The 25,511-nt window shown below is 40.5% G+C and overlaps 1 protein-coding gene across 2 annotated transcripts in view; it reads left to right on the top strand.

Annotated features, from left to right (window-relative positions):
• Positions 1-25,511, top strand: part of RPRD2 (regulation of nuclear pre-mRNA domain containing 2) — a 45,355-nt gene that overhangs the window by 6,364 nt on the left and 13,480 nt on the right. For both annotated transcript variants that reach the window (XM_034756392.1, XM_034756391.1), the window contains exons 2-4: positions 10,901-11,030; positions 22,579-22,679; positions 24,107-24,184. In XM_034756392.1, coding sequence (XP_034612283.1) covers positions 10,901-11,030; positions 22,579-22,679; positions 24,107-24,184 — 309 coding nt within the window. The remainder of the gene's footprint in view (positions 1-10,900; positions 11,031-22,578; positions 22,680-24,106; positions 24,185-25,511) is intronic.

Genomic DNA, 25,511 nt, shown 5'->3' with positions numbered 1-25,511 from the left:
GACCAGATGATCATAATGGTCCCTTCTGACCTTAAAGTCTATGAGTCTATGAGAAATAATAGCTGGTAATAATTAAGAAATTTTGACTTGCTTTTAATAGCTGTTATTTCCTGAGAGCCTCTTGCAAAGGGTAGAATTAATAAGATAAGAGAGTGGCTTTTTGTCCCAGAATTCTCAATAAAGTTTTTATAAGATTCAGATGAAGGTACAGTAGAACCCAGTTGTCTGACCCTCCATTAACCGGTTCTCCTTATTAACCAAACAACCAGCGCACACAGGTCCAAAAGAGGGCAATCTCTCCTGTACCCTCTAGATGGCACTGCAGCCTCGCACTTTCCCATTCTCTGGGTTATCCGAATTTTTGGTTATCCGATCTGGCCTGAGTCACAGATGTCGGTTTCTAATTTTCCCTGGGGGTGCTCAACCTCTGCACAGTCCCAGGCCCCACTCCACCCCTTCCCCTAAGCCCTCATCCCGCTTCTTCCCACCCCCACTTCACCCCTTCTCCCCAAGGCCCCACTCCTGCCCCGCCTCTTCCCCTCCCCGGTCCACCCCCACCCCACCTCTTTCCACCTCCTACCCTGAGCGCGTCCTGTCCCCTTCTGTCCCCCCAGTGCCTCCTGCGCACTGCGAAACAGCTGTTCCGCAGCGTTCAGGAGGTGCTGGAAGGGAAGGGGAGGAGTTAATCGGTGCGGGCCACCAGCGGGAGGGGAGCTGGCTGCCGGCCAAGTCCCAGTTAGATTGGATAAATGAGGTTCTTCTTGTTAGAGCCCTGTGTGGGACAATTTTTTAATCCCACCTCACAATTCCCAATCGCTCCTGCATTTTTTGTTGAATTGTTATCCTGCTATTAAGACAGCAAATCCTATGGGACCTGCAGGATCCCAGTCCCACTGCAGGTCTCTATTGCTTGTACTTATATTGAACTGAAAAAAATAGTTTGGTGTTTACGTCTCTTAGTAGGGTGACACTCTTGAAGACAGCATTGTACAAAAATTAAATTGAGCAGTGTTATAGGTGGTATTTCTGAAATGATACTTGTCTTATACAGTATTTTTTTTCTGGTTTATAAATTCATTAAACATATGAATAAGGGAATTAGAATTTTTTCTATAATGTCATCTGTAGTGACATTAGCAGCACTGTTAAAAAGATCATTGATTTTCATGCAAACTGTGGTCAGGAAGAAATCTCTCCACTTACACCCACCATCATATAGTCAGTCTTGCACACTTAGCTAGGTTCTCATCTACTGGTTTCTGCCATCCTCTAGATACCGCTTGAGACAGAACATTTATTGATTTTTGTTTTGGTATTTGAGTTATTTTCTTTAATTCCAAAGTTTTCTTCCTCTGTTTATATCATATAGTATGTATGTGTTGTCAAATCCTGTCAATTTTTTTTTCCCTCTGCATTTCTCTACTTTAAGTCTCTTAACAGATAAGGTACTATGTAATTCTTATACAAAAGATGTGATGCTATTAGAATGGAACCATTCCTTTTTTTTAATGCAGAATTAGCGCTGACATTTCGATATCTCTGTCAGCACATGATTGAATTACCTCTTCATCAGTTTTTTGTTCTAGTAGTATAATCATATGGACAATGACAGCTTGCTTATGTGAAAACTGAAAGTTTCACTAAAATAGACAATATTTTCTTTATAGAAGTATAAGGTATTTAATGCTGTGAATCACTTTTTCTCCAAAACTCACTACTGTGAATCCATATTATAAAAGACTTTCTGACAGGACTATCTAATTTATTCAGTGTGCTTGCATAAATACTGTTTAGCCACAAATTAAATATAATTGCTTTTCAGGTCAGTAAGCTATGCATTTATTAATTTCAGACATGTTAATCCATCAAGTAATATAACATCACTTTTAAAAAAAAAAAGTACAGGAGGCGCACTTGAAGAAGAATTTGAAAAACATTTGGCCATTGGCAGTGTGAGATCAATAATGCAGTTTACTGTTTCATGAGAAGAACTGATGTCTCCTTTACAATTTGTTGAGACATCATGATTGAATAAAAGTTCTCTTCATTCATTGACCTATAATAAAGATTTATTCAGGTACCTCCCAGTATGTTAACTGCATGTATTCCCAGCTTACCAGTTCCATAATGCAATGATGCGATTGAAATTTGCTTCTTTTTTGCGTATGATTCTGTTTCATAAAAGCAGTGTGCAGTTAGTGTGTTCTTATTTTGATATAGTTTTTAATCGCTAAAACCCACTGCATATTAAGACTTGTGTATAACTATAAATATAGCTTTATCAACTCTGATTTATTTGAACACACTTTTTTTGTAGTTTGTAATTTGGAAGGGTTAGAAGAACCAATTGACCCTAACTGAAAAAAAAAAAAATCTTATTTCTGCCTTGGTGCATGTGTTAAAGTTCAACATCATGAAAACTACTGTGAGGTTTCAAGTGCTGGATTGTGGCATAATTAATTGAATTTAGCTGTTAGAACTAACTGACTTTATTTGCCACTTGAAGAAATCTATAGGATGGTTGATTTAAAGAAACCTAAAACTTGATTTAAAGGAGCCCTGGCAAAACCAAAACAAATTATTTAAAATAAATCCTTAAATTATTATAATTTTCTTGTGGTCTAATTTTTTGGCATTGTATAGAAGATTTCTGGAAGTCTGTGTAGACAATACAACTGTGACAGAAATGCATCCAGTGACCAACAGATGGATTTAACAAAGTTGTACAGAATTTTTAATAACATTATTGTAAACCTTCTTAATTTGGCTGAATAGTTGTCTAGTAGATTAATACACCTGAATTTTAAAGTTTCACCTGCTCTTCACCAATTTGGCTGCTTGTTTTAAATTTTTTTTGTAATTGACTCATCTTACATCTGAGTCATGTATTAGCACAATTCTGCTGTTTTGTGTTTCACGTTACTGTAGAGGAAGGTTTAAATTCAAAATATCTTTTGGGGGAGGCAGTGGCCTGGTGGATGGAGCACTATTTCCAGCTCTGCCACTGGCCTGTTGGATGACCTTGGGCAAGTCATTTGCTTTCTGCCTCAGTTTCCTCATCTGTAAAATGAAGAGAAAGATACTGATCGTTGTAAAAACATGCTAAGATCTATGGATGAAAAGCACTAAAGAGCTAAGAATTGTTTTTATTATTAAATAACAAATCTTAACTTTTTTCATATCAGGTTTTCTATTAAACATAAATTTGGGGCCTAAACTACTTGTGTCCTGTTACCACAGTTAACACAGCATAATGAAAATAGCAAGAAATCTGTGTTAAATAATAGCAACAATAATTGTCCATAAATACTTGAAAAATTTATTTTTCTGCTGATCAGTAATGAGTGAAAAAGACTTCCCTCTGGGAACTGAAAAGTGAGCCTGACATGAGCCTTGTAAATTTCACTTTTCTACTCCTGCTGGGACCCTCCTGTGGGCAGGAGTAGTAGAGATAGTGGACTGTATTCTGTTGTACTGGGTTGCTCTTGGAGAAGGAGGAATATAAATGTATCTAGTCCCACCATCCCATTAGCAGCCTTTGCTGCTTCTGGCCTTATACTTGGGGGTGTGCAATGTGTAGCAGTAGAAGAGAGTCTCATCTGAACCTCTGCTGTTATTTTGGATGGCCTGGGAATGAAGAATAAAGAGCTTCTTCCTTCTCCTAAGAGATTGCAGAAGCAGCAGGCCAGTGTCTGTGGCTTCTGCATGTTGCAGGTCTGCAAGAGGAGCCACATAGGGAAATTTACAAGATTATAATCAGTTTCACTTCACTGACACGGCAGCGGGAGGGCCTCATCCTGCAGGGAGACCTCGCCCGCCTTTCCCAAAAGGAGGCGTGTAGGTGGGCATGCTCTCACAAATGGAGAGGAAAAGCATCAGAAAAACTACATAGAACAGGATAGAGAAAGGGAGGGCAAAGAAGCGGCATTTGTGCGCACGCATCTTCTCCCTCAACACACCTATCTACCCTTGTCTTTTCTCTCCCTCATTCTCAGCACCAGAAATGACAGGGATGGGGAGAAGAGACTTCCTCCTGATTGTGTACTGAACATAGCACTTGCCCTGTCATCTGCTAGCCAAAGCTAATACAAAAGACTCGAGGTGGGTGGGCAATAGCAGCTTAGATCACTACCTTGGGACGACTTGAACACAACTTGAGTTGGGAGGTGTAATCTTTTTTTTTTTTTTTTTTTTTTTTTTTGCTGGGCACTGGCCTGTTAGAGTCTAGTAAAATGTTCAGGTCTTGAAGTTAGCTCTCCAGTGGATATCTTCCTAAATGACTATGTATAATCAGTGTCTTGAAGCAGATGTGACTTAACGCTTCAGAAAACACATTAATAAGTAATCATTGCATACATTCCCACACTTGATGCAAATTCTTTGCAACTCATGATCTCTCACACACACACCTTTAAAATAAGTTCACCATGGGCACTTTGCCACAGGTAGTGCCAACTGCGCTAAACTAGCTTTGACTAACTCGTCCCATAGCTTTTTTCATTTGATAATTTTATGGCTAAGTGCTGAAAAGATGTTGTCATAACAGCTTTATTTTTAATTTTTGCTTTCTGAAGACAAAAGGTGTAGAGATGAAATTGTAGACTTTACCACTGTGAGAATTAACGGTTATTTTGGGCTTTATAAGTGTGCCCATTGTATGGCATGGGCACATTTACAGTGTGGTTTAAAAGCATAGGTGCAACTACTGCCTACAACAGCTAATATAATAGGAATATGTCACTACCAGAACTACTGATACAGGAAAAACTACCCATTTACCTCTCCTCAAGGAGAAGCCCTGGCTTTGAGTTTTGGTAGACTGGTAAGGGTCAAAAATTCCAGAGTCCAAGACCATCCTCTCTCAGGAAAACACCTGCCTTTAGTCCTCCAAAATTCAAATCTAGACACCTCAAGCTCCTCAGCTGTTGGTGTGTGGCAGCCTGGCTCAGTTCCCCCTCTGTGGATGGACATCAGCCTGTCCTGATTGGACTCAGTTGCTGGATCCCATGTGCTTTTAAGCCTCCTGGCTCTGGGTGGTAACTGGTCACTGTTCCTAGCTCTGGATCTCTCAGGCATACTTCCAGGTTCAGTCCCCATGTCTGACACCCTTCTTGGGCAGTGGGACTCTGCAATCTGGCCTCCTTAGATCTCCATTCCTCTTGGGCCCCCTGTTACTTGTACATGATCCCTTAGAGTTTCCCCTCACTGTGGGTGCTCTGGTCTTCTGTGTTAATCCCTTCAGCAACCGTGTGGCAGGCAAGCAAGGAATACAGGCTTAGCAAAGGAATTTTTTAGTCACAGGTACTTTACTGTTAAAGAGCACTGGAGAGATGCAGATCTTTGGAAAATATCACAGTCCTGAATGTGCCCTCTTGTGTCTCATCTCACCCTCCTGCGAGTTCTGGGTTTGGTCAGTGTCCATAGGCTCAGAGGTTCTCAAACTTCATTGCACTGTGACCTCCTCCTGATGACAAAAATTACTACACGACCCCAGGAGAGGGGGTGGAGCCTGAGCCCGCCTGAATCAAACTGAAGCCCATGGGCTTCAGGCCCACTGCCTGGGGCTGAAGCCGAAGCCTGAGCTCCGCTGCCCGGGGCAGAAGCCCTTGGGTTTCAGTCCCGGGCAGTGGGGCTCAGGCCCAGGCCCCAGCAAGTTTAACGCCAGTCCTGGCAACCCCATTAAAATGGGGGTCACGATCCACTCTGGGGTCAAGATCCACAGTTTGAAAACTGCTGGGCTAGCGAGGCCTTCCTGGCTTCCCTCTCCTTACCCTGGCCTTCTGGCATGAGGTCTTGGATGGCCACTCCTCACAGACCCCTTAAATATAGTTTCTGACTCCTCTAGGGAATGTGCCCAGGCTGAGGAGCTCCAGCCCCCTCCCCAGACTAGACTTCTATGTAGAGACTTGATTGTTTTTGTGGACAGGCTAGTAGTGGAGGGGTGAGAGCTGTTGACCCTATGGTTACAAAACATGATTGAGTTCATAAATTGACACAGACATACCCCGATCTATCACACCATGGCTCATAGAAAGAGACCTAGTCTTCTAGTTAGTCAGGGCCCATGCTATAATAGGATGTTAGAGATTATAGCTAACACTTTGCACACCTATAACTTACTCTTCTAAACCAAGTTTGGAAAGGAATTTTCCTTCAACTCAGAGTGGCAGTGACCTTGGTTTTTTTCATCTTCCTGTGCATCATGGGGTTCACATCATTCCCCAAGATCTGTCTATATCTCTGTTAATCAACTCCTGCCATTGCAGGGGCCGCAGGCATTGGTTCACTTCAGTCCCTTTTGCTCTCAGCCCATGGCACACAATAGCTTAGTCTCATGAGGGCAGTTCTATTTTGGTCTAATTCTAGCTCTTGGCTTGGTGTGTGTGGGTGGTCGGGTGGTATTCAGTGGCAAGTGATATTCAGGAATTCTGGATGATCTGGTAGTCCCTTCTCGCCTTATGCTCTGATTCTAGTAGAGCAACTGTGATGTTACCATGTGCTACAGCTTGCCAGTCATCAAACAGAGACTTGTGAAATTAATTGAATTTTTTCCCACCTTTGGAGGGGAACAGAAGAGCTCATTTTGACAAATCATAAGACTTCTCACTGTATTTTCCCTTCACTGAGGCCATCATCTTGTCACCAAACACAGCATATCCCTTGATACCCATAAGTAGATTCCCCTCTCTAGATGTTTCCATGGAGGCAAGCAGAGGGGTGATTGGTTCATTAGGCTACATCTCTTTTCTAGAGGTTCAGTAACATCCCACAAGTGTTTGCATTAAGCATCCTTAACTTCATTCCGTGGAAGAAATATGGGGTGTGGTCAATGGTGTTTCAATAAATGAGGGGCAGCAAATATAAAAGAAACTTGGCCACTGACTGTTTAAATTTGCAACATGTGAGCGATCACATTTCTCAACTGGCTGCAACGTATTCTCTCTAGTGTGTATTTCCTGCCCGAACTGCAGGCCTAGTATACATGGGAAAGATTTTTCGGTATAACCCAAGGCATGGATTTATACCAATATGGTTATACTGGTATAACCCCCTGTGTAGTCATTTTTTTCTAGTACAAGAGTGCCATTTTTCATTTAGCTTGTTGTTGGGAAGGAGTGTAATCTACAAGGAAAAAGGCCAGTCTTTTGCCTTAATAAAAGTGTCCGTGTGTGTGTGTGGGGGGGTGGTTATACCAGTATAGAGTTAACTGATAAAACTTGCCCATGTAGACAAGGCCCTAGGCTATATAGGATATATCTACACTGCACTGTAACACCCACAGCTTGCTTAGCTGACTCGGGCTGCAGGGTTGTAAAATAGAGGTGGAGATGTTTAGTCTCGGGGACCCTCCAGCCCAAGCAGCTACACAGCAATTTTAAAGTCCCAGAGCCCAAGCCAGCTGACATGGGCCAGTGGCGAGTGTTTTATTACAGTGTAGACATATCCATAGAGGCCTATTGCCTGGTCTAGATCATGTTATCCAACATGTCAAAGAGAAACACTAAGTGAATACCTCTGAATTCACAATAGGTAATTAGAGGTGCAGTAGAACTTCCAAGTTATGAACATCACAGTTACGAACTGATCAACCACACACCTCATTTGGAACCGGAAATACGCAATCAGGCAGCAGCAGACACACAAAAAAGCAAATATAGTACGGTACTTTGTTAAACAGTCTACTAAAAAAATAAAGGGAAAGCAGTATTTTTCTTCTGCATAGTAAAGTTCCAAAGCTGTTCAGTTGTAAACTTTTGAAAGAACAATAATGAACATAATATTTTGTTCAGAATTACGAACATTTCATAGTTCTGAACAGCCTCCGTTGCGGAGGTATTTGTAATTCTGAGGTTCTACTGTAACAGCTAGCAAAATCAGAACATAGATGACGTGGCTCCAAGGGAATCTCTTTGGTCATCTGTTCAAGCAGGAGGTGCCCTGAGCTGCTTCCCATAAACTTTTTTTGTTACTATTATTTGACTATTTACATGGTATGGAATGAGACCAATGCAGTAAACAATGAGTTACAGTATATCTCTTCTCATCTCAATGAGCAATGCCATCAAATGAAAATCTATATTTTTCCTAACACTCTTACTTTTGAAAATTAAAATATTTAGCTACTGGGTCATGACTTGTTCAGACCAGTTGCAGGGCAGCAAAATAAAATAAAAAGCTGCATCTAGCACTTCCCTGCTGTGTCACTATTTTTTGGCTATGCAGGAACAACACAACATCTAGGGGAATGAGGGGCAGAAGAGACATTTCATGTATCAGGAGATTTATCTTAGCATTTTCTGTATTGCTAATACCATAATATCTAAGTGTTGATGAGAGATACTTAGGGCTCTTCTCTGATTAGAGCACAATACAAGATAGGCCTCTTTGCATATGCTTTATAATTGAAGCTACAAAATTATGGGCAACATTTTTCCTTCTCATAGCTTTCCCCATTATGATAATAGAAATGTTTTAACTGAACACTATATGAACCATTCGACCTCTGCTAAAGAAATGCATTGTCGAAATGTCATTATGCAGCTCTTTTAATATGCTTCCTAAATTTAGTTCACATTTGGAGTAGCAGTAATTTTGCTAAAATGGGTTTAGTGGAGTTATGGTTATATGAAAAGTCATGCTCAGAACAATAGTCTGAAAGAAGTTTACAAGTGGGGAATTTAAAAAACCCCAACGTTCCGTTTGCATGTTAACAGAGGACCATTATATATGACCATGTACGACACCTTGTTGGAAGAGCATCAACAACTGAAGGAAAGGTTTCTTGAGGCTACTGTAGTGGTGTTCCAGTGGTTTTTAATGGGGTGTATCCCGCTTCCTCTGGAAGATGTTTGCTTTTTTCTGCAGGAGAGGGTAGCACCTGTGCTACTGCTCTGATGCACAGTCCTTCCCTCAGTGGTACTGGTAGGAGCATAGTGAAATTAGGGCAGACCTAGTTGGAATTGTTGTATTGCTTTGGCCGGACTGTAGGGAAAGAGCTTTATATAGGTGCACCAAAGGCATAATCATTTTCCTTTCATCAGCTTTTCAAAAGTAGCGGAGGATTTATACCTCTTGTGTTTCAACACCATGCTTTTCCCATGGCCCAACAGGAGCAGCAGGATCTAGGCCTGTGTATCACTGCAGTTCTGTTGCTGGGAAAGTGCTTTGTGCACAAGCAGCAATGCATGTCTATTCCTTGGGGAAGAGGGAGGAAAGTGAGGCGGTAGTAAATGGACTAGGCACACAGAAGCAAAGCCACAGAGGACTGGCCTGCTTGGTTTTATTAGCTTGCTCTTTGAGAGGAGGAGCTGGGAAGCCGTACACTCTACTTCTTTGGTAAGGCCGAGCTTTTCTTTGCTGTAACCACCTTGAGTTGAATGAAGGTGCAGCATAAATAGTTTCCAGTGGGTGCCATATCCATCCCTCCACAACCAGAGAAGAGCTTTGTTGTGTGACCTTTTGCGGAGGGAGTGAATGGGAAAGGAAGGTGGGGAGATTCTGGAAGCCCCCGGGAAAGAAAGAGGTTGAAACAGTGAGTGGGGCTAGGGCGGTAGACGATGGTAACTTTGGATCTCATGCAATAACTCTGGCATTGAATATGTGGAAGGTGCTCACATTCTCTAGTGATGGGCTGAAGTATAAAACTCGAAATTAGATTAGTTTATACTGCTCTGTACTAATAATTTGTACTGTAGTGTGTCAGCTTGAATCAATTCAAAAATTCCATTTTTAAATCCCATATCTGTTAAAGTCCTCCTCAAATATATACTGAAAACTGAAAAAAATCCTTTAATAACATTTTTATGACTTTTCACTGCTTTCTGTTGTTGGTTATAAGGATCTTTTCTTCAAGGGAGAACCTGTTATACAAGGGAAAGCATGTAAACTGATTATACACGAAGCACTCTCACTCACAAAGTGAGCAAATTGAAAAATGAGGAAAAACTAAATTTTCTTAACTATTTAAATAATGGTAGGTGTTGTTTGTAGCTATTTTGGGGGCAAAACTTTCAGATAAACAAACTTTCCAAATTGACAATGCTCCTTTATAGTAAAGGTATGGTAATATGATTACTCTTCAGGTTAAAATCTGTCAATTATTTGTCACTTTCCTTGGTAATATTGTTATTCCAGTCACTGCACTCAGTGTGGCTATAGGCTAGCTGCCCAGCCAAAGGGACCCTATATGAGTGATTATTTTTTTAGATGTAGCAGGCTTCTTAATTACTTAATGAAATTTCTGTAACAATATTTTTCATAACAGGGCAGCCAAAAACTGTAAGCTACAGTGCTTCTTCAAAGGCTGTAATGGCTGCATATAATGCAGATTTTCTGGGCCAAACTGGCCTTTTCTGCATCCAAGATCACATATAGTATTTATTTTGACCTTTTACCACCCCTTGATGTCAGTAGTCTTTCAGGTCATATGGTCCCATGAGTTGAGTAAAGATTATAAAAGTTACAAGAAGTCAGTGACCCGTTGCTATTTATTTAGGTTCCTTATATGGCCAACTTTAGACTAGAGACTTGGTACTTGTAGGGAGAATGCTTTCACTTAGTTGCACCTTTCATGCAAGGATTTTGAACCAATTCCCAAAATGAAGTTTCACAACATACCTGAGCTAAATTAGTATTGTACTTAATTTTCAGATGAGGAAATGGGGACACTGAAGTGATTGCCCAAAGTCACACAGCAAATCTTTGTCAGAGCGATGCATAGAATTTGGGTGTCCTGACTCCCAGTCCCCTGTTTTAACTCCTAGTCCTGTCTTGTTACCGTTGCACCATTAATAGAAATATTGCTGAAAAAATCATCACATATTTATAAAACTTCATCAGAAATGCTAATGGTACTCTTTGCTTTGGAGTACAACTGAATTTCTTTTCATTTTGTCTTTAGCTGCTTTTCCTCATCGATTGAATCTGTTTTACCTGGCCAATGATGTCATACAGAACTGTAAAAGGAAAAATGCAATTGTATTTCGGGATACATTTGCCGAAGTGCTTCCTGAAGCAGCTGCTTTAGTTAAGTAAGTGATACGTTTTTTGTTTGTGGTTAATAGCTTAAAAATGTGAATTTACTTGTGATTGCCCTAACAGCTCAAGCTATATAGAAGTGTTAGAAATATTTCAAAGGTGTTTCCTTATTTACTCAAGGAATTGTCCCACCTTTTAAGATTATTAATGCACACATCGGTGCATTCACATTTGCAAAAAACAGAATCTCTTGCATTAGAACATTTGTTTTTATTGGTAAAAAAAAATATCTTCTGCTGGAGAGGACATAAACACAACTATGCCAGTTGAGGATCTTGATATGGGACTGGACTAGAAGGGAGTGTATATTTGGCTTTATGGAAGTTTTTAAACTGTGAAATATTTTTTAATGATATGAAGTGTCTGACTGGAAACATGGTGAAGTGAAACATGAAGAAATTATCTGTAAAGCACCTAATATTCTGTACGCACTATGTAAAGAAGGTATAATTGGAGGGCTTTGATTTATCTGACAAGGTTACTTTATGATCCCTTCTCTGTTTTTAAGAACATGCTTTCTTAAAAAAAACAAAAATGTTGAGAAGAAAGACTGATAGGTTTTTTTTTTTTGCTAGAGTCATTAAGTACAACACTTTTTCTTATTTTGCCTTCTGTCTCCTTGATTTCTGCTCTTCACCTCCTTATTTTCACATTTTTTATCTTAACCTATATATGCTACTGTACTTAAAGTGTTCTTAAGGGTTTAAGTCTTTCATAGAATCATAGAAATGTAGGCCTAGAAGGGACCTCAAGAGGTCAATTTAGTCTACCCCCTCATGTGTAGACAGGATCATGGATACCTAGACCATCAGTGACAGATGTTTGCTTAATCTCTTCTGAAAAACCTCCAGTGCGGGCGATTCCAGAACTAGAACCTAAAACTATATCCACGCACCATTTTTGTGGATTGAATGCGGATACAAATTTTGTATCCATGGAGGGCTCTATCCATAACCTCCCCTGGTAACCTATTCCAGTATTTAACTGTCCTTACAGTTAGAAAGATTTTTCTAAATCTTCCTTGCTGGAAATTAAGTGGGTTGCTTCTTGTCTTACCTTCAGTGGACATGGGGAACAATTATCCTTTTCGTAACCGCCCTTAACATATTTGATGATTATTGTCAGGTGTTTTCTCCCTCTCCCCCCCCTTCCTAAATATAATTCTTTGCATTTGTGTTTATAGAACACAAACTTCAGACCAATTTGTCAAGGTCGTTTTGAATTCTAATCCTGTTCTCCAAAGTGTTTGCAACCCCTCCCCTCTTGGTGTCCTCCACGTATTTTATAAGCGTACTGTCCAATCCATGTCTTTAGTGAAAATATATAATAGTACTGAACCCAGGACAGACCCCACTAGATTTGTTGGCCCAGCTTGACAGTAAATCATTGAGAGTTGCACTTTGAGTATGGTTTTGCAACCAGTTGTGCACCTGCTTCGTCTGTACAAGGTGGAAACTTTCTAAGGCGTCTGATCATATTTTCATTTGTTGCTTGACACCCTAATTGCTGGGCTGGACTGTAATTTCACTTCAGAATCAAGCAGAAGGGCTGTGAAGCAGGCAATGCCTATTCATTCACAAATACTAATGTAAACGGATCTTTGTTTCTTGAGATTAGATGTACTCCTGCTGCTCATTCCACAAGTGAAGTGCTAACCGTTTTGTGGCAGCTCAGTAATTTTCACAGAAAGATAGAGCCTTTAGAGTTGTTTTAACTTTTATTGGAGAGTTTCCATCTTGCTTTTAACTGCATCTCTTCATTAGTGTTTTATTTAATGGTACTCTATCTCTGTGAAGAAGCAAAGAAGTGCTGTCCTCATTTTTACACATGTGAAAAGAAGTAAAGTGAGCGTAAGTGACTCGAATGCCAAGATCATTCCAGATATCTGTTGTGGAGGCAAGAATAGAACTTGACCTCTGTGCTGCCAGTCCTGTGCCTTAACCACAAGACTATCCTTTCTCCAGAGTGCCTTTCAGTTATGTGTTAAACCCAAATGCTACGATTTTATGACTTAAAAAACATGACCAAGCTTTGAGGATATATTTGTGGTGCATTCACTTTGCGGAATGTGTTTTTAATCCACTTTTTTCTATTCTAGCAGAGCACTAGCTTTCTACTTAGATGGACTAAACCTAAATGTTCTAAAATCCATATGCTGACTTGAATTATCTTGAAATTTGTTCTGCCTCAGGAGTGTGTGGTAGTGATCCAAATTTGAGTTCATCCAAGCAAGGGGGTTCCAAGATACAGCCCCCTCCCCCCCAATAGCATTTTACAAAATCATCTTGTTCAGACATTTGTGTGTGTGCGCGCGCGCACGCCCAACTTTGGTGCACGCTCTGGCTCTAATCTCCTCCAAACTGATCTCAGTTGCTCAGGATTTATATCAGCTAGTGCATGGCTCCCACTATCCCTTAGAAATATTGAAACAGTTGTTCAGGGTTAAGTTAGGTACACCAGGTCAGCACATGCCTAAAAAGATGAAATGAGTATGTGCAGCAAGATTAGGGGTCGGTTGAAGAAACAGGGTTTCCAGGCAGCCTGTTGTAAAAGTAGCTGGGTGACATGCTGTCGTCACTGAACCTGGGCTGTACCCCTGCACTACGAGTATGAACTGTACCCGGGGCAGTTTCCAGAGAGTGTCTTATGCACACTCTTTGCTCTCTGCCTGCATTCTGAGGGGGCAACTTTTTGCACATTTTTGTCTTGAGACCAAAGATTCTGGTTTGAGTGATATTTGAAAGTGCTCTAATATCTCAGCCTGCAAGAGGAAATTAATTTATAAGGATTGGCAAGGAAATTAGCATTAAATAGAGGGAAGATAGACTCTAGAAAGCATTTAGGATAATGTGATCTTGTTTCCTGAACAATAGGACTGCGTGAGATCAAAGGAAAGCTAGGTGCTGCGTCATTTGGTCAAGGAGTTCCTGAACACAGCTCCTCCAGCATGGGCTGCTAGGGAATATGGGAGGGGGGTCAGATTAATGTTGCGGGGTGGGGGTAGAGCAGTGCAAGGGGTGTGGGGATTGTGTGTGCAAGGAGAGGATGGGGGAACTAGGGGATGAAGATGGGACATTTGGAGCTGTGGCAAGGGGAGGAGGATAAATGGGAGTGTGGGGGCTTGGGATGTGAGAGGTGGGAGGCTGAGAGAGGGGCAACATGCAGGTGGATCACTGCAGAAGTCAAGGGGACTGTCAGCCCGACATTCTTCCCATTCCATTTGAAGCTCCCCTGGTCCCCCAGGCTGGGTTGAGTGGTGGTGGGAGATTCATAGCCCCATCTCTCTGTGGCTGGGGGCTGGCGAGGGATGTGCCTCAAACAAAAGTGGGGGATGTGGCAGCAGGGGCCTCCAGCCCTTGGGCGGATAGCCCCCTTCCCTTCTTTGCGTGAGCAAGGATCTCAGGAGGGTCCTGCTTCCTGGGGAGGTCTGAGCCCTCCTCTGTGCCCGAAGGTAAGCCGGGATCTGGGGAGCGAGGTCCTTGCCTTCCTATGTGTGGATCTGGGATCGGGGACCCTGCCCCCTATGAGAGTCAATTTATCCGGAGCCCTTCCTCTTCTGGCAAGGTCTTAACCACTCTTCCTACCCCCTGTGTGAGAGCCTGGATACTACAAGCCCAAGGTAGAGGGGATAAGAACATCCACTGAGATGAGTGGGGTAACTCTCACGTCTCTGAGCTATTGTTTCAAGCTGTATTCACCTCCATGTATTCACCATTCTGTCAATGGAGTAATCATTACCAAGGAGGCAGTGGATGGGGAGAGGTGAGCTGTTGTTGAGGGGGGGAGAGAGAACAGAGATATTAATAAAAATCAAAACCCAGGGAAATATAAAAGGTGCCTCAGGTCCTTCCCGGATGCATAAAGTGGCTACATTTAAACCTCTGAACATCAGGCAGTATAAAGTTAAGGTATTCTCCATCCCCTGTAATCCAGCCTAATTTAGGGTATGTCTGCAGTACAGGTGCAGCAGCGCCATAGTGGAGACACTTTCTACAGTAGGGGTTTTTCCATCATTCTAATTAATCCATCCCTTCAAGAGGTGACCACTAGATTGATGGAAGAAGTCTTCCGTAAATCTAGCAGTGTCTCTACCGGAACTTAGGTGATCTTAACTGTGTGTCGGGGGGGGGGGGGTGAATTTTTCACACCCTTGAACAATGTAGCTAGGTTGACCTAAGTTATAGGTGTAGACCAAGCCTTAACTCAGCCCTCTCTGAGCAATGTCCCAGTGTCCCAGTAAGAGGAGTACTAGCATTCTGCACTCACAGATGCTACAGAATGCTTTGGGAACAGAGGAAATGAGCACTGTAGGACGGTATTACAGCTTCTCTTTGCTAAGGCAAATCTTGAGTTAGGTCAGGCATAGCAAACAGGAGGCCCTGCATGGGGCCCGCACTTAAACACTGAACCTATTCCACACATTCCACTTCAGACTTACTAAATGTTACTACCCCTTCACCCTTGCCTTGAGGATTCGTTCTGAAGCAGCTCCTTCATTTGTCCCTCATTTAGCCATGGAGACCACTGTCATGTCTCCACCAGCCTGGTGACAACCCCCTGGCAAGAAGACACCCTTGTGCAGTGCTACAGACACAGCCTACAAAATTATTTGCAGAAATGAGGCCCAGTTATTCTCTCAAGGTAACATGCAACTCTCCATGTTGCAGCCACAGCTCTGCCAAACTGCTTCAGCTAATCCCCCCACTGTTCAATACAGCTACACCTAATAAAGTGGGTGCAGCTGGAGTGCATGCGTATAAATGCTGGAATTCAAATCTGTGGAAAACAAACAATTGCATGTTCTCTTAGTCCTTCCTCATACTGCAGGTTTTTATTGTATATTCATAGATTTTTAAGTCCAGAAGGGTCCATTATGTGATCTAATCTAACCTCCTGTGTAACACGGGCTGGAGAATTTCATGTAGTTACTCCTGTATTGAGCCTAATAGCTTGTAATAGATTAAAGCATCTTCCAGTAAGCCATCCAGTCTTGATTTGAAGACATCAAGAGATGGAGAATCCATCACTTCCAGTGGTAATTTGATAACCTTTTCATCACTTACTGAAGCATTCCCAGTGGTTATTGCCAGCTCTCGGGGCAGTTAAGATTGCGTTGCAGAGTTAGCATGTACCATAACTTTATATTTTCTGGGTTTTAGAGGTTTAAGTTTACCGACTTTCCACATTTTGGAAGGATATGAGGCACCAGTGGGTTACCTTAATTCTGCATAAAAAATGTTTTTTTGGACATGTAACTTTAGTATTGATGGTTTTTTTTTATGATAGAAATGTATGTATTTACCAGCCCAGGCACAAACTCTACTCTCGCACCTATACCACGATAATAATTAGTTATATTTTAATCATCTGTCAAAAACGTTATTCACTCCAGGCAATTGGATGAGTAAAACTTTCAGCAGACAGATGTACCTGACTTTGTGGCAGTATAGAATTGTCAGAAATGATATTTTCTCCCAATAGGACACAAGTTTTATAGACTCAGAGCTTCAGAGGGACACGGTGGGTGAGGTGATATCTTTTACTGCACAAACTTCTATTGGTGAGAGAGACAAGCTTTTGAGCTACACAGAGCTCTTCAGGTCTGGGAAAGGTACTTCCAGTGTCACAGCAAAACACAAGGTGGAACAGATTGTTTAGCATAAAAGTTAGCACATTGTAAAGGACAGTTCAAAGTAGAGGCCTGTTAAAACCGCATAGTTCTATTAACACGCACAGTCAGGACAAAAAAAGAGGGTTAGTGAGTTACAGATTGTTGTTATAAGCTATAAATCCAGTGTCTGTTCAATAAATGATTTTTAGTGTCTAGCAGAGCAATGAATTTAAGCTCCCAAGCTCGTCTTTTGAAGTGTCGTGCAGATTTCCTTTGAGGATGAGGACTGGTAGATCAGATATAGAATGGTTGCTTTGTGAATAGTGTTCACCCACAGGTGATAGTGTTTTTGTCTTTTATCGTCTTCCTGTGTGAGTTCATTCGAGAGCGTAATGAATGTCTGGTCACACCCACATAATTGTTATTGGGGCATGTGTAGGATCCATGGATCTTGAAAGGTGACCTGTAGGGGGTTCTGATCATTGTAGCAGTGGCATAGTGTGTCCATGTCCCTTACATTTATGCTGTTCCTACAACTCTGTTGGCTCTGAATGTTAGTTTCCTGTGATCAAAAATAGTAAACTAATTTCATATTTCAATAATGCAGTGTTTAACTTCAAGTCCAATTTTACAGCTTTAACATATGTTGTATAGCGGAAGAGCCCCAAAGAAAAATGAAAATGCAATAAAATAGATGCTATTTAAGTTCTGCATCATAAACACTTTTAGTAATATAGGTAGTATTTGTTGATAGCATGAAACTCTCAGACATTTAAAATTGGCACTTTGCCAGATGGTGCAAGCTTAACCCTATTTATCCTTCGAATAATCTTGTATTCAGTTAAGTGTAGCACCTTTTAGACCTGTCAGTTGCAGAATCTACCTGTAACAAAGTAGTCCTTAAAGAGCGTGGTTATAAAAATAGTAGCCCCATAAGCTATTGCCTGTGTCTTCAGGGCAGAGTGGAAACTACCAGATGGCTAATGATTAAGCACAACGTGAGTTTGGGGACAGATCATAGTTAGGCTACTAATTCTCTTACAGCTGAATGTAGCTGGCCACAAGGGGATGATGAAACTAACAAAAATATTTATACATCAACACTAAGGAAAATATTGAACTTCCAGGAACACTAATTACATAAGAAAATGAGGAAAAACATATGGAAATTAATAAAAGATGGGGGGGAAAGACCCATAAAACCATCTACAAAGGCAGTATCTAAATTAGGGAAATGAATTCACTCCTTACTACTTCCATCCTCTCCCAGTGCTGTATGTCAGGGTAACTTGGTTTGTCCGCTCCTTAATTTACCCACCTTCGGGTATGTCTATACTGCAATAAAAGACCTGCAACTGACCTGAGTCAACTGACTCAAACTTGTGGGACTCAGGTTGCGGATCTAAAATTTACAGTGTAGATTCCTGGGCTGGAGCCTGGGTCTGAGACCCTGTAAGAGGGGAGAGTCTCAGTCCAGGATTCAGCCTGAGCCTGAACGTCTACACTGCTGTGCTCTGAGACTTCATGCTGCGTGTTTTTATTGCAGTGTAGATGTATGCTTGGGGATGTCTACACAGCAAAGAAAAACCCGCGGCGGGCCTGTGCCAGCTGATTTGAGCTGTGTGGCTGTTTTACTGGTGTGTAGACTTCTGGGCTCAGGCTGGAGTCCAAGCTCTGGGACCATGGAAGCCTGAGCCTAGAAGCCTACACAGCAGTGAAACAACCCCACAGCCCAAGCCTGAGTTTGCTGGCACAGGCCAGCCACAGGTTTGTCTTTGCTGTGTTGACATACCCTTGGAGATCTTTCCTCCATCTCTTGTATTTGGAAGAATGCAATTCTGTCTTTCTAGGTTTGATGAGTGATGAGATTCAACATATCACTCTACAAAGATTTCTTTAGACTTCCAAGCCCCCAAGCCCAATCCCGTCATAACCTCTCAAACCGTAAAGCAGCATTACCTTTTTCAAACTGAGTCTGTTTCCAACCAGCTTCTCCCTGTCAGTTTAATACCCATCAAAAGATACTGAAAATGCATCATCCCATTACCTGAGGAACTTCCCACAATCACTAAGTTACAGTGTCCAAGGGCGGTAAGTTAACTTTTACTCCTGTTCAGTTGAATAGACTGTCTCTCTTCCTTTCGCCAGAGTTTTGCCTGGCAGAGTATCTTAAAATGAGGTGGGTTGACTTCTGTAATGAGTGTAGGATTTAAGCCACTTACAATGAGCTTTGAGAGATGCTGTGGTGCGAAGTGCCTCTAAGGTTCCTTTGATATTAGTTTGTACTTCCAATTAGACAGTTTATTATTCTCATCTCTCAAATTCTCTAGGGTAATTGCTTTTACGTAGGTGCTGAGCAGGCCTTAGGTTCCTAGGCCTCCACTTGAGGTTTCTTACTGTTTTGTCATTGGAGCCTGTGTACGTGATCTTTAATTAAGGTTACTTTGAAAGGAATAGTACTCCCTGTAGTGGCTAATGACTGATGACTAGGTGCTACTACTTGTTTTTCTTTTCCCCATGTTGTTTCTGGAACTCCTTGTTTATCCCTGCATTTTTGTATTGATTCAAGGAATTGTGGGGCACGGGGAGGGATTTTTATTTCTGGCTGTGTTGTTTCAAGTTTGTCTGTATATAGCCCTAGAGAGTGCTGTCTAGTCCCAGCCCGCACCACAGCTTCAGGATGGATCTTGAGAAGCCATTAACATTTAAAGGAAATTCCTGTTTTTCTCTCTGGTGTAGAGAAATAAATCTCAGTATTGTTTGTTAGAGCAATCTTATACCTTTTACATGGCTTCAAGCTCCCAATTCTTATCCCTCCTGTGCTCACAGAGGAGGGCACAGACCTAAAACTTCTTATGGCCTTGACAAATCTGTGACTTTATTTTTGTTAAATGTTAACATTGGATTCCTGGCCAGGTTAAGCCAGATCACTTTGAGTTGATGGATAGGTCTTGATATCAATGTGGAATTTGTCACAATGTCATTGTTGAAGAAGCAGAGTCGATATATTGAGCCGTCTCTAATAAGTTTTGTCTGAAGTGTTATTGCTGCTAAAAACTGTATTCTCGCGAAAGCTGAAAATAATGTAAAGAAATCACTGTTCATGAATCTGAGAAAAAAGTGAAGTTCTTCTTTTTGTCTTTCAAAACTTGCTTAAAACGCCTCCTGTATATTTTCAGTCAGCTATTCAATAAAATTAAGATAATCTCAGGTGCTTTTCCTTAAAGTGCAAATTCTGTCAGCATTGACCACCTTCCTCCTATCTCAGTTTGGTCACTTAAGTTTAAGGCTTAAAAAAAATTACTCAGTACTTTAGCCAGAAGACTCAGGGCTTGTCTACGTTACCCGCAGGATCCACGGGCAGTGATCGATCCGGGGCGGGGGATGGGGTGTCAATTTATCGCGTCTAGTCTAGACACGATAAATTGACCGCAGAGCGCTCTCCCATTGACTCCGGTACTCCACCAGGGCAAGAGGCGCAGGTGGAGTTGACAGGGGAGCATCAGCTGTTGACTCACCGCGGTGAGTAGATCTAAGTATGTTGACTTCAGCTACGTTATTCACGTAGCGGAAGACTTAGATCAATCTCTTCCCCCCCCCCCCCTCCTCCCCACTCTGTGTAGACCAGGCCTTAGCCTACTAGCCTTAGAGAAAAATGCCTAGGCCTCCAAGCCATCTCTACTGTCATTGAAGGGAACATAACAGCTATGTGCTGTGTTTGTGTGCTGTATTTAATTGTAACATAGTTTATTTAATACATTTCTAAAAATGTAATTTACTCTACCTGTCTTTTGTGTTCCCGTCTTTCCCTTCCTAGCTTCACTCTACTCTTTCCATCAATAGATACTGGTGTAGCCTTTCTTCAGTTATTTAAAGGGTCTGTTGTCTGTCTTTCTCCGTCTCTTCCCCCCCCCCCCCCCCCCCAAAAAAATCTTCCTCTTTGCCTAAGACTAAGTAGTTATTCCTTAACTCCCTCCCTGTATTTTCTGTCACCCATCCATGCCCATCTCCTAGAAAAATTTACCAAATACAATAGCCAGATGATTAAACTGAAGGGCTCTAGTGTACAAGCCAATCCTCTCTCCCTCCAAAACTGCTGGGAAAGAAGAGACTGCTTGGAGTATTTCTGTAACATCTGACTAATAAGGTGTCTGAAATTTGAAGCCTACTCCTTCGAGTTCTCTTGCTGCTGGAAAGGAGAAGATGCATTTCTTCTTTGTCTTCTCCCCTTTCCCTCTGGAACTCCTCTAGCTTTTGCAAATGTGCTGGTGTGAATCTTTATTAATCTGTCCCTCACCAGCCTTTGTATTTTAGTTCCTTCTCCCTAGTTAACAGCTCCAGTGCCTAAATATATTTACGCAGCTGCTCTAAACTCCCGCAAACATCAGCAGAAAGAAATTTAGCCAATACTTGACAATTTCACTGTGGCCCACAGAGTTTTGGAAAGCCTCTGTGAAACAGTTAATGTCAGTCTGCTTGCAGTTTGGGAAGGCCTGAGCAGTGGCAGAGGCCTTGGAAGTGTCTGTATACTGATTTAGATAAATATTTTGTTCACATTTGGAAAGTTGTCTTTTCAACTGTAAAGGCCACAAAACTTAATTTAAAGAGAGAGAGAGCGCTGTTCTGCAGAAGTTGGTGGTACTCAGCTGAGATAGGTTTCCACTCATCCTGAGGGAGTAGATTTTTCAAGATCTGGATTAAGTATCAACTTCAGCCCTTGGATACTCAAATGGGGCTTTTATTGAAGTAACAGGTGCCGGGGCATGCTTTTGACAGCAGAACTTGAACCTGACTCTTAAAAAGGTGGCCTTTACATTTATGAGAACTGGGAAGGTGTCAGTTTTAAGGAACACTAAAAGCTCCCCAAAATCTAATTGTCTATTTCACAATGTCTCTTACTTTTGTTTGTTTCAATTTGCATGGTAGAATTTTCTTACAAGGTATATTACAAAATACATTGAATCAAAAAGTACTTTTACATTTGACTGTATTTTGCCCAGACTGATCTGACCATGCTGCATGTACAGGAGATACCACGAGACATCTTAAATCGCGAGAATTGTGTGAATTTAACTCAAGTGTGGTATCTGTATACTTTGAGAGTACTTATTTGTGGGTAGGCAGGTTATTTCACTTTCCTATCAATTTACCCTTGAATCAAGTTACCAAGATAAGATAGTTGGCTTGAGAAAGAATTGATCTTGTGAGATGGTGGTAAAATGTGTCTACCCACCTACATCAGTGTCCCTGATGGGTGGAAGTGCAAAATCTCCGAGACTGACTGGTTCTTAGAGGCACAGAAAGAAGGATATGTGATCTGAGACTAGAGTTCTCTAGAGTATAGTAGTACCAGGCCGTGCCTACATGGAGGGAATTGACTGGCATAGCTATTCCAGAATAACTATTCTGATGTAATTTAGCTATGCTGGAATAACTTCCGTGCGGACACTATTTTGGATTAAAAGTGATTTTATTCTGGAATTTTTACACTTATTTTGTGAGCAGAGTAATTAATTATTCCATAAAAGTCACTTTTATTCCAGAATAGTGTGTCATCATGGGGAACTATTCCATAATAGCTATATTAGGCAGTTTTCCCATGTGGACAATACCTTGTCTTGTTCAGGATAGAATTGCTAGTCTTCTGTGTGCTAAACTCTTTAGCCAAAGTTCAGCACATGCATAATTTTAAGCATAAGAATAGCTTCTTTGATTTAAATGGGACTACTTATGCGTAAAGTTACCTATGTGCTTCGGTATCTTGTTGAATTGGGGCTTACCTACAGACAGACTGACGTATCTCAAAGATCTTTTAGAAATTCGCTTTTCTTTAGCACTGGGATTACACTTCTAGCATATAGTTTTCCATTGCAGAATAATGGGAAATTATACTGTTAAAACACACTAATATTTTATGCCCTTCTTTTCAGGGATCCATCAGTCTCTAAATCTATAGAAAGAATCTTTAAAATCTGGGAAGACAGAAATGTATACCCTGAAGAAACTATTGTGGCACTAAAAGAAGCTTTAAGTAAGTCCTTTATCTTTTGCCTTTCTTAACATATAAGCTAATTTAGTATGTGCTTGTAGTAGTTATAGTCTGAAGTCAATAAAATAAAACATTCATTAATCACTGTTTAAATGCATTCATTGCTCTTTCTGCATTTGCAGGAATTAATAAAAAGGAAAGCTAGTAGGTTAATATGAATGAGCTTTGTGATAATTATTTGTTGGACAATTCTTCCATTTAAATAAAGCCAATATTAAATCCTTTAATTTTTAGCTATAGTGTAAATTGCAATTGTACTAGTTGATAGAAAATTTATATTATGTTTAAGGTGACTTCATCCTAAAGGAGTTCTGAGCATCATGCCTAAACCTCTTCCCTTTATCTTGAGGTTTTGGGACATTCCAACTTTACATCTACAACTTCAGTTGATATTAAGATTCCATCTGAGAAGAACAGGGCAGAGTAAAAATAATCTCTTCAATTTTCAATCTGTAGATTATAATAATAAGGTTGAATATCTACCATATTTGAAAAAAAATATGGAAACACCCATTAGAGTGTGGAATAGTTTAAAAGTCCTCAGACACTCATGTAAATATATTTTTTAAAAATCCTGAGATTCCAGATATTAACTGAAAGCAGTATGCACATTAAAACTAAATAATGGAAAATCTGTTCTTTCTGATTGTGAAGGAGATGAGTGCATGATTCTATTTTCCCTGATTACGTTATTGACAGTTAAAACTGCTTTTCTGTTGCTGGTTTAGAGGTGGCTTTATGTGATTGTGGGTCAGTAATTGTTACTTGAGAAATACAAAACACTGTACTTGCTTCTTGGCGAATGAAAAGACTTTCAGTTAAACATTACAAATCTATAAAAGTGAGATCTATATATGTGTTCTGTTAATGATTTGGAATCTCCATACAGCTATTTAAAAAAAAATTCAGCTCACTTCTAAATTTGATTTATTAAATATTTCTTATTACACTGTTTCACAAGAAACTTTTCAGTTGGATGCATATCTTTTTAATTTAGACTTTGGGTAAGTAAATGCTCATTTAAACTACTAAACCACATACCTTACTATTTCTCCTGAAATGTGTTGTGTTGTTTTCCTATTTGCTTTTTTTGGGCCAGTCATAAATAAGTCATTGTCTAAGAGTTTAAAGAGCAAATTATGTCAATCTCTGTGATTGTTGAATCCTCTGTTCTTTTAAAGGCGAACAGAAACTTGCTTTAAAAATAGAATGACCATCATAGAAGTTGCTGTATTCCTGAGTAAACTTAGTTTGTCTTGGGCATTCAACAGCTCATCTAGGAAAGTTGGTTTGTGGATTTTAAAACAAATTTCTGTTAATCTTTTACCATGCAACCATATGACACCAAAACCAGAGACCTTTAAAGGAATCCCATAATGCCAGACTGCAAAAAATGAAATGTTTTCCAGGTACCACTTTCAAAACTCAGAAGCAGCTGAAAGAAACTCTGAACAAACAACCGAATAAGCCGTGGAAGAAATCTCAAAGTAAGGAAACAATATGAACTATCTGAACTAATATTAAAAATGCCTTCTTGAGGAACAGAAGAAAGACTAGTGCAAAACTGGCAAAGTACCTGGCCTAAAGTATGAGCAAGCATGTGTCTTCCAGACTTGTGAAGTTCCTTACTGACGTGTAAAACACCAAGGAGTTGCTGCTAGAAAATCACTTTTTAAGGAATGAAATGTGAATAAAATTTTAAAAGAGCAAAAGTTATGAACAGTAGAGAAAAGATCTGGTGGAACTTCTTGGAAACTGGCATTAGACTATTCAGAGATGAAGAGAAGACAGACATAATAACCATGTACATTGGCAACAGTGAAACATGGACATTCCCTTCAAGTTCAGGAATACATCTTCGACAGCAAACTAGATTTTAGGATAAATGGAATACTTACAGTGAGGCAGTGCAGTTAATGAATCATCATTCAAAACTATCAGGAGTACAGCTTGCTAGGTGGAACCACATTTATAATGTATCAGTCTCTAACCTTGCAATAACTGTAATATGGAGAATCCTTGAGTTGGCAAGAAAGCAAGATGATGGCACATTAGATGTAAAACTTGGCACATGCCACTTTGTGTGAATGCTGAGACAACTGGGACTAGGAGGACAATAAAAGGGGACAAGAGGGTTGGAATCTTAGATTACCAGAAAGAATTTGGCCACAAGATATGTATGGAAAACCATTTTCTAGAACAAAATTGGACAAGGGAGTTAGCGTTTTTTATGTGATCATCTTATTGTACATTTCTTTGCTATTTTTTAGTAACGTGGATTTAGATCTCATTTTTTTCTCCTCTGTTTCTCAATCTCTAAATGAGATATTAGAACATAATTGTAAGAGTAGGGAAATCTTTAGGAGGGAGATGGGTTAGTCCAAGTAAAGGAATAAGTGATCTATCATCCCAAGGAAATACTAAACTCAGAGGGTCAATTCTCTGTGTCTAGAGGTCAGGAACTCTTCAGAGAATTATAAACTAGCACTCAAGGTTAGTGGATGAACCATTACAAGAACATTTATATACAATAGATCTGGAAAAGTTTTTCACAGTAACTGTTTATGTAGTGCATATATAATACAGGAACTCTACAGTCTAACTTGGCTTCTGAATCATAGCTCTGTGCTTTCTAGTGTGTCTGAAAGGCAGATAGATGTCACTCAGTGTTCTGTGTGGAGGGGGAAATACAATGAAATGGCATCCTGTGTATGTTTTGCATAGAAATGTGTTAAAAGGTTTTTGAAATAAAACACTTTTCTAAATTTTGCTTGCAGTCAGTACTGAGTGTTTGTTGTACTTAATCTTTGTAAT

This window comes from Trachemys scripta, chromosome 24 (assembly GCF_013100865.1).
Source record: "Trachemys scripta elegans isolate TJP31775 chromosome 24, CAS_Tse_1.0, whole genome shotgun sequence".
Lineage (NCBI taxonomy): Eukaryota > Metazoa > Chordata > Testudines > Emydidae > Trachemys > Trachemys scripta.
Note: the sequence above shows the minus strand (reverse complement) of the source record. Positions and strands in the feature narration are given on the sequence as shown.